General features: G+C 41.6%; 1 protein-coding gene across 1 annotated transcript in view; it reads left to right on the plus strand.

Moving 5' to 3' along the window:
• The window catches only part of lhx5 (LIM homeobox 5), a gene marked incomplete at both ends in the record, with an annotated part of 23,954 nt that extends 12,542 nt beyond the window's left edge, over positions 1–11,412 (plus strand). The window contains 2 exons of the mRNA XM_080419271.1: positions 2,133–2,298; positions 11,012–11,412. Of these exons, the coding sequence (XP_080275397.1) occupies positions 2,133–2,298; positions 11,012–11,412 (567 nt within the window). The remainder of the gene's footprint in view (positions 1–2,132; positions 2,299–11,011) is intronic.
• Between the last annotated feature and the right edge of the window lie 370 nt (positions 11,413–11,782).

The following is an 11,782-nucleotide window of genomic DNA, read 5'->3' on the forward strand; positions in this document are numbered from 1 at the left end:
CTCTTATCTCCGTATTTCCGCAAAAATAGCCGATCTACAAGCTCAAAACGTGTCGCACTGCGACACGTTTTGAGCTTGTAGATCTGCTATTTTAGCTATTTTTGAATTGGAATCCTGATTTACTTTTTTGAACTTAAATACAAATACATTGGACATAGAAAAGACAATAGAATTTTAATACTAGTCATTAAGCTACTAATATAGACTGAAGTAATTAAAGCGGGTCATGTTTGCATGTTTGGAATGCCCATATATCGGCATATTGGTTGGATCGGCGGTTCTGTATGGAGATCACTGATGTCATCAGTATATGCCCATATAAGGGCATGCTCCTTTGTTTGCCCAAATATATCGAGCTGACTGATTTGTTTGAGCCTGATGCCTTGATGACATATTGAGGTTAGGCAACACACTCAACAACATGTGGGCGCAGCTGCATCGACATAGTGACGTGGCCGTGGTTTGTTTATGGTTATGTTGTCATAGTGACGTTGCCGTGGTTTGTTTATGGTTATGTCGAACTGACGTGGCAGTGGTTTGTTTACGATTATGTCAGATTGACATGGCCGTGGTTTGTTCATGGTTATATTGTCATAGTGACGTGGCCGTGGTTTGTTTATGGTTATGTCAGAGTGACGTGGCCGTGGTTTGTTTATGGTTATGTTGTCATAGTGATGTGGCCGTAGTTTGTTTATGGTTATGTCAGAGTGATGTGGCTGTGGTTTGTTTATGGTTATGTTGTCATAGTGACGTGGCCGTGTTTTTTTTATGGTTATGTCAGAGTGACGTGGCTGGCCCGCCCTCCCATTAGCGAATTTTAATATATATAGGATGGCGTTCCTAAAGTCACAGTCCAAAAATGTTGATGTCCTCACAAGTATAGTAATACAAACACGTGTGTGTGCTTGCGTGTGTGTGTGTGTGTGTGTGTGTGTGTGTGTGTGTGTGTGTGTGTGTGTGTGTGTGTGTGTGTGTGTGTGTGTGTGTGTGTGTGTGTGTGTGTGTGTGTGTGTGTGTGTGTGTGTGTTATTATGCTAAGCTATTCCCACCATATGTTGACATTCCTACTTTTATGTATCTCTCGTTGTTCCTCGTCAAAGACAAAGATTTACTATACAATTCAACCCTATTATAAAAAACTTCTGCCACAGGCACACACAGGAACAGCTCTCTGTGTCTCTCAGTTAGATCTTTTTTTTCCCTTCTGGTTGCCATTTCAAAATGTACCTGTTATAGTCTATTATACACAGCAGAATATTCAGATAATGAAATGGAAATGACTCTCCCTCTTCCTCTTCCCTTCCTTAACCCATTCAAGCATCCGTGTCGTTATAGATTTTAGCTATATACTGTAATAGCAACATACGGTTTTCAGAAAACTCTTAAGATTTAGAACAGTGGTTCTCAAAAATAGCAGAGACACAAGCTCACAGCGCGTCACTTTGTGTTGCGCTGCGGGCTTGTACATCTGCTATTTTTGAACATTTTTTAAGAAATCTTGAAAGGGTTTGAAAAATGTTGAATCATTTTTAACAAATCTTCTCTTCTTGGGGGGTCCCTGGCACAAAAGATTTTCGGCCAAATACATATCATTTGGGGGTCCTTGGCCTCAGGTCTTCATGGGTTATATACTGAAGTTCATCATTATTTATTCATCCCATGGCTGAGAGGAGATTTTGAGGTCATTTATGAATTTATGTATTGTTGCTGTCAGACAAAAACCTTGTATCTTCGTATTTCAACTTTTTATGTTAATTTTTTCTTCCTAAATCAATACCCTACTTCGTCATACTACATACTTCCAGGTAGGGGGTCCCCAGCAAAAGTAGTTAATATTTTAACCACTTTATTCATATGTTCGCTATTAAAAAATAGCAGATGTGCATGTTTGTACATCCGCTATTTTTGTTTCAAAAATGTGGGAAATGTTGAATAATTTTAATCTCTTCTGGCGGGGGTCCCTGGCACAAAAAAAATCAGATGGGGGTCCGTGGCCAAATATATATATCAATTTTGGGGTCCTTGACACACACAAATTTGAGAAACACTGTTTTAAATGAACACTGAGGATTTTACAGGGTGGGATGAAAACAGTTGAGAATCTTTTTTTTTCTTTTGTTTTCTTTGTATAGGTGTGGTTCCAGAACAGACGGTCTAAAGAGCGTCGTATGAAACAGCTGAGCGCCCTGGGGAACCGGCGCCACGCCTTCTTCAGGGGCCCCAGGAGGATGAGGCCCCTGGGCAGCCGGCTGGAAGACGCCGATATCCTGGGACCCGGAGCCTACGGCTACTACGGAGGTACACGATCTGTTTAACGTTATGGGTGGGACGATCCAGTGTTCATTTTGTCGACTAAAACTACGACGAAAAATGTTCGTCGACTCCCTTTTTTCCACTGACGAAAACTGAATAAAATTAAGCTATGATGACTAAAACTTTGACTAAATGTATTGACAATTTTGTCAACAAATACAAACTGGACTACAATGTTAGGGAGGGACTAGTGGAGAAGAGATCCAGTATAACTAAGACAAGTCATTTTATGCTTGACTGTGCGTGCGTGTGTGTTGCGCTCCGACAATAGCAGATGTACAAGCGTTGTGAGCTTGTAGATCGGATATTTTCGGCACTCAGCGAAGTATAAATCAAGCATTGCTACAAAAATACATTTTAGTCGACTAAATCAACTGTAGACGACTAAAATCTTACTAAAAGACTAAAAGTAAAAGATTACAGATGTCTAATATATGACTAAAGATAAAGGGAAATCTATTCAAAAGACTACGACTAAAACAAAATCGAAATTTGCTGTCAAAATGAACACTGACTGTGACGATATTTGGCCCTCGATATAACGGTGATATCGCGACACAAGATATCTGCGATAATCGATGTGTTGCAAAGAAATGCCATCCGCCCTACATGTAACTGAAGACGGAAAACATACCCATAAAAAGGGAAAAATAACCTAACCCTAACCCTAACCCAGGCATTATGCATGTCTTCTCTATGTCTTCCACATTGCATTGTTGTTATGCTACAACGGTTTGAATTCACTCCTTATGTTCAGCCCGTTCCTGCTTAGAAATACTCTGTGTGTGTTTGTGTGCGTGCGTGCGTGCGTGCGTGCGTGCGTGCGTGCGTGCGTGCGTGCGTGCGTGCGTGCGTGCGTGCGTGCGTGCGTGCGTGCGTGCGTGCGTGCGTGCGTGCGTGTGTGTGTGCCGTGTGAGATTTCTGTCTGCAAAGGTTATTCACACCCTCCCACCCACTCACACTCTCTCTCTCTCTCTCTCTCTCTCTCTCTCTCTCTCTCTCTCTCTCTCTCTCTCTCTCTTTCTCTTACCTCTCTCTCTCTCTTTCTCTTACACACGTGCACGCGCACACACACAGACATGCAGCAGCGCTGCTACATGTCTTATTCTCAAGGTCGATCAAACCATCAAGGTTTTGTTTGTGAGATCCGGTAATGAGCTTGTTTGTGTCAGACTCATTATTCATTCTTATTTTTCATTACGTTACAAACACTCACAGACACACGGTGGAATGCACAGTGTGTCTGTTCATATTATCCTCCTTGTCGGGTTCAATCACAGGGTTTACCCAAACCTTTTCGGTTCCAGACCCAAAAGAGACATGTTGATGTCTCCCTGGCACCCAACCGTACCAAAATACACAATGAATTAACCAATCTGTTTTTTGTTATTGTGGGGAAAGCTTTAGCTGGATATAGTCGATCGACAACGCATTCTTTCGATCTCATATTTTCTGCGAAAGCTTTCCCCACAATGCGGATGCTGTTGTCTGATCTACAAGCTATTAGCTTGTAGATCTGCTATTTTTGAATAGCCAAAGAAATCTAAAATGACAGAGTTCCCGGATTAAATGGGTAAGTGGTTTAAAAACTATAGTGAAATAGGCAAACTAGGGGCCACAATGCGATGTTGCGTTTGGGTAGAATCTATAATCTATAATTCATAACATTGAATCATATTTTTCAGTTGCTCATTGAGTGTGGAACCAGGAATTATATTTTGTCTCTCTCTCCATCCGTTCTCTAGCACTCTTTAGCACATGAAGAGATGCAAATTGGAAAGCAGCAAGGCATATTCCGACAAAATATATAAACATCAGTCCTGTCACTTATTTTTGTGAAATTGAAATGAATATTGATGTTTTCTTAATCTATCGTATTATATATTAATGTTATATTATACAGTATATTAATGTTATATTAATCTATGATAATTACTGATAATTACTATATCAACCCTAATGGGTGTCCCTAACATCACAGAATCTGACAGGGCACATATTTCAGTGTAACACTGCTGCACTTTCAAATTCCAAGAATAAATGAATTTGGTTTTGTTTTTAATATATTGGAAGGATCCACTTTGTTTGCATCAATGTATCTGTTTATGTAGTTGTTAGTTAGTGAAATGGCCCTATGGTGACCACCAGGTAGAAAACAACCCAAGACTCAACCACAGATCAACATTTGACCATTATGATATTCTGTGTTTAAGTCTTTTTGTAGTCCGACACCAAGCGCCGTCCACTCTTCATTGTAAAAAAACATGTTGTAACCCGTAAATCTTTTTACAATAACCTCCTTTTTCAGAAAGGAACCATTGAGGGTTAAAAAGGGTCGTAATGCTAATATTATAGACAGCAAAAAGTAGGCTAATATATATATATTTATATACATATTCATGAATATATTATTATTTATTATTAATATTATATTTTTATTTTTTTATACAATATATATATATACTTTATATATATATATATATATATATATATATATATATATATAGAATAACGATTTCCTCTTCTCTTTGTCGTTGCCAGGAAAGCGGTAGAATGACACTTTCGTCGTTATTTTAGTCTCAGATCTGTTAAAACAGTGAGGGACACAGCACTGTGCATATTGGCAAAACACACACTTGGACCCGGAAGTTGTTCTGACAGGGCGCATACGTCACTCACGGCTTAACAACAGAATTAAGACAGGAATACATGGGTCCCCATTGTGGTACCAACAGTGAACTATTGCAGATCGGTGACACAGAATTGTGTTGTGCAGATCTAGTTTGTGAAATCTGCTTTATGTGTACTTAATCCGACACAGGGGACCTGATTTACACTTTGTCGCAAGGCGCTGTCACACTTTGAAAAATAGCAGATGAAGGCTGGTAGATGTGCTATGTTCGCCGCGCGATACCGACGTACAACTGAGGCGTTGGCAGTATGAACCTACTGTACGTGGGGAAGTGTGTGTTGTTGACAATGTGGGATGTGGAACACACAATGATATAAAAAATAAAATAAAACTCCAGGTGATTTATGCTCTGTTGGCAGGTTGTGAGAGGTTTTCGGGTTTTCAGTTGTGGTGAAAGCCTTGTCAGGAACTGTATCTCACTATAGCGTCAGATTGTGCAGATAAGACTAACATTAGACTATAGAGATGATGTCAGTGGTTCGCAACTCTTTCTGGATTCAGGGCCCACTTGAAAATCTCGAAAATAATTTCACACAGCAGCCATTCTGCACTTTCAGATCATGTTTATTTCAATGATCAATCAATCTGATTGTGTTCATGCTAGGATCAATGGAAGTAGCCTATTATACAGTATTATTTAGGCTACTATATACGTTCCTATTTGTTGTCATAATAATGAAAACACATTTTTCAAGATTTTCAAGAAAAAAACATGACTTTTTCCCCCCATACATTTTTAATACTACATACATACATAGGTACTCAAAGTCGCTTTACAGAAACAGAATCAAAACAGCTTTATTCGGAAAAAAAACAAAAAAACAGTTTAAGGTAGAGGGCAGAGAGAAGACGACCCTTAAGTTTACTTTAGTTACAATAAGTGTTAAATAGCTCTATATTCTGATAGTACTCATTGCTATAGAGAGTTTGTTCAGTAAAAGGAGTCTCCCATGTCTCTCCAGCTCTTTATTAAACAGACAATGCATTTTCAGTGCTCTCTCCTGATTGGCTTAAATGTTGTCACCTACCTGAAAATGTACTATATTCCGTTTACTAAAGAGCTGGAGAGACCCCTGTGACCGCGTACAAACGCCCTGTAGCAATGATTGTTTTCAGAATATAGTAACCTTTTTAACAAAAAAACAAAAGTTACCAAAAAATATCACTTACCCTACCTGTAAGAGAAAAAAAAAAAAATAGGTTATGAGGTTATTAGGTAGGGTTGCGTTTTGAGTGTGGTTTTAAACGTGGTGAGGGTGGGGGGCAGCTTTGGTGCGTTTAAAGGTAGGGTAAGTGATTTGCAATTATTCAAATAATTGCAAAATGGGTCTATGTTCTGATAGTGCTCGTTACTATAGAGTGTCCTGTCCATATAAAAAGTCTCCATGTCTCTCCAGCTCTTTATAAAACAGAAAATGTATTTTGTAGTTTTTTTTTTTTTTTTTGTAGTTTCATTTCCAATTTTATCCAACCAGGACAGAGAACTCAATCAGGATATAGATTAAACAAGTGAAATTGGAAGTGATGACACTAAGAAATGAGCAGACAACATTTTAACTGGAACACTATACAAATTAAGCTTAAAAATGGGTACTTTCTCCTGATTGGCTGAGATTTTGACACCTACCGAAAAATGTATTTTCTGTTTATTAAAGAGCTGGAGAGACAGGGAGACATCTGTTACTGAACAAACACTCTATAGCAATGATTACTATCAGAATATAGTATTTTAACCTTTTAACAAAATACTTTTTGTTTTAACCAAAAAATATCACTTACCCTACCTTTAAGATATCAATGTGATTTTAGCATTAAAATCTTAACGTTTTGCAAATTATTTGGGGGCCCACTCGCAGTATCCTCACGGCTCACCTGTGGGGGCCTGGCCCACAGGTTGAGAACCACTGGATTATGTGATTAGTAAGAGGAAATTATTTTCAACACGTCTTTGTAACACGTCTTGTGGTTTATGAAGGGCTGTTGTTGAAGGACTCGTTTTTTTTCTTATAATTTTTTTCTGATCAGGCGCCGTCTGCAGAAAGTCGGCCACAGATTGTGATCTGTGAGGGAGACAGCCGCAAGGCTCACCGTTTTTTAAGTTTGGGAAAGCGGCACACATGTTCGTCTAAGCCGTCGCATTTGACATTGTGTTGACATTGCGGGGTTGAGGCCGGCTGTTTGGGCTGAAACGGCTTCCTGAGGGGCTTTCGGGATGGATTTATGGATTTGTACTTGGAGATGTCGCAAGATTAGTGCTGGGATCTGGAACCCAGAGGAACCCCGGAGGAACCGGATCCAACATTGAGGATCCTTGGAATCGGGTTCCATCACATTTGGAACCGTTTCTGGAAACCGTTTTTTTAAAATCACACTGTCAGAGGTGGTATGTGGACTTAACGTTCTGCTAAGCAATCACAATACCGGAGGTTCTCAAACCTTTTAATTTCAAAGACCACCACAACTCTGAGAGTGTACAAATGGAACCAAATGGACCCACAAGGGTTACATACTTGTAAGGGTCCATTTGGAACCCCTTATTGGAATCGTTAAGGAATCAGGATCGTTTAAAATCCTAAAGGATCCCAACCCTACACAAGATGTCACAAGATTGTCACAAGATGTCTTGGTTGAGGAACAAACCTACCTGAGCATATCTCCAGGGTTTTGTCAGAGGTGGATCTGAAGGTCTGGGCAGAGAGAAGACGATCCTAGATTATGTAGCCTGGGATCAATACCATTTTCGGGTTTCTGATCCGGTCAGGCGGCCGGAACTCGCACAAGCCGGAACCACGGTGCATGCATCACCCCAAAATAATTCCCCGCAATCAATGGCTTTTTAATTATAGGGCCAACCAAAAAAAAAAACCTTGATGCGGCGTAATTTAGCTTGTAGAAGACTAAGAAGACTGGCGAGACTAAACTAGTAGTTATACTCGATTTAGCATTTAACTGCTAACAGGGGGAACCAAAACAAAGCGGCACCGAAAAGAACCACAGGTTTTGTTTCCTTTCTTTTTCAGTAGGCGTGGCCTAGACCGTATCACACAAATACCAGGCTTTCCTCTGAGGTGGAAAGTCTGGTGATGCGAGGTTAGCTATGTGGAGAGGAGACATCTCCCACTCTCCCACTGCATTGTTTTAGTGTGTCTGATGACAGCGGTCTAAAACAGAGTATGCTCTGGAAGGGTCCCAGGATGGCAGAGCGCTGGCATCTGGACCGCTTGGAAATGCCAGCCATGGTGTTATAGAGCTTCGGACCAACATAGACGTTGTGGTCATATTTCTCAAGTTGACGTCGGAAGTGTCTGTAGCATAATGTTTGCATCATAAAAGTGAGGTTGCTCTGGAGGTTTTAGTCAGGACTGGATAGGCTCTATGCACAGCAGCCATATCAGGTGTTACCAATAATACTAATTAAGGCTCTGTTCCATTCTGGTCTCATAGTGTGGTCCAGGGACCCTCATGGTTCCTTGAGGGGGTTCCAAATGTCCCTTACGAGTGTGTAACTCTGAGAGTGTACAAATGGCCATTTGTACACTCTCAGAGTTATGGGAGTCCTTGAAATTAAAAAAGTTTGAGAACCACTGTGCTACACTAAATGGAACAGAGCCTTCATTAGTATCATTGGTAACACCTGTGAAGGCCCAATTTCCTTCCTATAGAGCGTCGCAGTTCCCGCCCACTTCCTGTTTTTTTTGGTGCCGGAAGAAAAAACTCAATGCATTTTTCCATTGACATTTCCAAAAATATTTATATCTATTAATTTAAGCCTCGAATCAAGCCATCACGAGATGACATGAATCATGACCATAAAACGTTTTTTTCTGTGATTTTTTTTTATTTTATATTTAATTATATGATATACTATATTTAATAAATACCCTTTGTTTTGCCGTTTTCAACAAAAAATGAGTTTTTTCTTCCGGCACCAAAAAAAACAGGAAGTGGGCGGGAACTGCGACGCTCTATATGGCTGCTGTGCATATAGCCTATTCTACTCTGATGTGGGGGCTGAGGTTATGGAACACTCTGAATCTGAAGGGAATGAATGAATGAACGAACGAACGAATAAACGGCAGAGTAAATAAAATAAATACAAAACGTAACAGGAGAATGAAGTGGACAACAGAATTAGATCAATGATTGTGGCTGCTTGCTTTCTCTCTTAATTTGATGATGTGATCAGACTGGTTGTTGTGTCAATTAACAAACAGTAGTGATGATGAGAACAGTACATAAATTAACTGATGTGAGGCAATTAATTGAATTCACTGCACAGCAATATGCTCATAGAAACATGGTGTACTTTTGACCACACAAATTCCTATTCTGAATCAGAAACAGAATAACTTTTATTAGTACTATTACAGGCTTATTAGGCTACATGGTGCAAAGAAGTGGTTGCCTGATTATCAGACTGAAGCTAAGCGACTTACAAGGGTTGAGGGACTTGATTTTCCCTAACCAATCACTACTAGAGATCAACATACCCGGTGCTCTTGGTAAACTGTGTGGTTTGGGGCCATTCGTCAATTAAATAAACACGTTTACATTATTGAAGTATGAGGCACATTTCCAAGTGCCTGGTGTTTAGATCCCACAGCCTGAGGGGGCGTTTGGCTGAACGTGTGGCGTTGATTGATCCAGTACGCCAGTATGGCTGGCTGTTTCAGTTCAGTGAGTGACTACAGTGAGTGCAGGCAGAGCTCCAGCCAAGCGCTGAACAAACTGATGAACGAATAATTGTAATGGAACGTTTTAGCATTTTTTCTCCTCACCAGTCATCTCAGTTGTCAACTTCTGTGAACAGTTCACTTCTATTGTTCCTGACAACGGTCTGTGGCGCTGATTGGCTAATTCTTAAACACCCCCCCATACACCCAATTGGCACTCATTGGAGAATTGCTTTTTTCAAAACCCAATGCCAGTGTGCGCTCCATCATTTCGGGTTAGAACCCACTTGAAAATCCTGAAAGTGATCGCAGTCAAAGTAACACCATCAGTAAAGTATAGCAAAAAGAAAATAATATATATATATAACATACCATATACAATATACAACACTATACACACCCTCAGCAGTGCAAGCTTAACCCATTTAGACCGGGAAAGCATCTGTGTCATTTTCAATTTCTTTGGCTATTCAAAAATAGCAGATATACAAGCTCATAGCACGGCACAGAGTTCTTTGCAGGCACATTGGAAGTGTGCCTGCAAAGACAAAAAGTTAATATTTGTGAAACATTTTAACAACACAAATCTTATATGGGGGGTCCCTGGCACAAAATATTTTCAGATGGGGGTCTGTGGTAGCCTGGTAAACCCCCCCTCTGAGTCCGGAATTCTCATTTGTATTTGATTTCAGCAATTGGGTCTGGCCTGAGAGCTTATCTGGGCATTTCTGTGTCGTCCACAAAATGGACCATCAACGTCCTCGCTCATTGTTCTGTGAGTGACAGCGCACGTTGGTCAATCAGGTGAACCCGAACGGAGCCGAGTGCAGTCTCCGCTGTTTTAAAGCATCAAAACGCTCTCAAACGTATTTTTTACTTTTAAGATATTCTTTGGATCGCATTTAGTTGTTTAACTTCATATATGTGGTTAATTAATCATGACAGAGCTTTTTTAATTTTTTTATCTGAGAACCGGCAGGGGCGGGCAGTGATGCTCTTGTATCCGTATAAAGCAACCTATTTTCGGCATGGTCCTTTCAAAAGTCTCCTTGCGCCACGTTGCTCTGTGGTGGTGGTGGTGGTGGAACGAACTGCTGATTGGCTGAAGGGGTTGTCAGTCAACGGTACTACTCCCGTCCAGCTCCCACAGCCAAAAACCCAAACAGGCCCTCATGCCAGACCAATTCCTGAAATCAAATGCAAATGAGATTTCCGGAAGGGATTTACCAGGCTATGTCTGTGGCCAAATACATATACATTTGTGGGTCCTCAACATTGTTTGAGAACCACCGCGTTCGAAGCCCTAACCCTGTTTGAATTGTGTTCCCCACAGACTACCAGGGCGACTATTACGGACCGGCCGGCGGCACCTACGACTTCTTCCCCCACGGACCCCCCTCGTCACAGGCCCAGTCTCCGGCCGAGTCCCCGTACATCCTGGGGGGCTCCTCCGGCGGCCCCGGCTCCACCCTGGAGGGCTCTGTGTCGGCCCACCACCACCATTCCTCGGACGACCAAAGGTTCACGGACATGATCTCCCACGCCGAGACCCCCAGCCCGGAGCCCCCCGGTCTGCCCGGCTCCCTGCAGCCCGTGCCCCCCGGGGGCGGCGGCGGGGAGGCGTACGGAGGGGGTCCCAGCCCGCCGTTCTCCCTGGCGAGTAACTCCAGCTACGGCAACGCTCCCATGTCCCACCAGGGTCAGGACATGGGGGGAGAGACCACCGTGTGGTAAAACCGCAGCGCAGAGAGAAAGAGGGTTGGAATAGGCTCTATGCAACAGAAGCCATATTGTCACTTCTTTCACAGGTGTTGCCAATGATACTAATGAAGGCTCTGTTCCTTTTCTTCTGTTCATTTAGTGTAGCACAGTGGTTCTCAGATTTTTAAATTTCCACGACCCCCATAACTCTGAGAGTGTACAAATGGAACCAAATGGACCCTTACGGGTCCATTTGGTTCCATTTGTAAACTCTCAGAGTTACACACCCCTAAGGGGCCATTTGGAAAGCCCTTAAGGAACCATGAGGGTCCCTGGACCCCAATTTTAGACCCACTGGTGTAGCAGAATGTTTCCAGTGAGCCAACATGCACAATATCAGCAC

The sequence above is a fragment of the Gymnoscopelus braueri genome (genome assembly GCF_963280865.1).
Source record: "Gymnoscopelus braueri genome assembly, chromosome: 22".
Lineage (NCBI taxonomy): Eukaryota > Metazoa > Chordata > Actinopteri > Myctophiformes > Myctophidae > Gymnoscopelus > Gymnoscopelus braueri.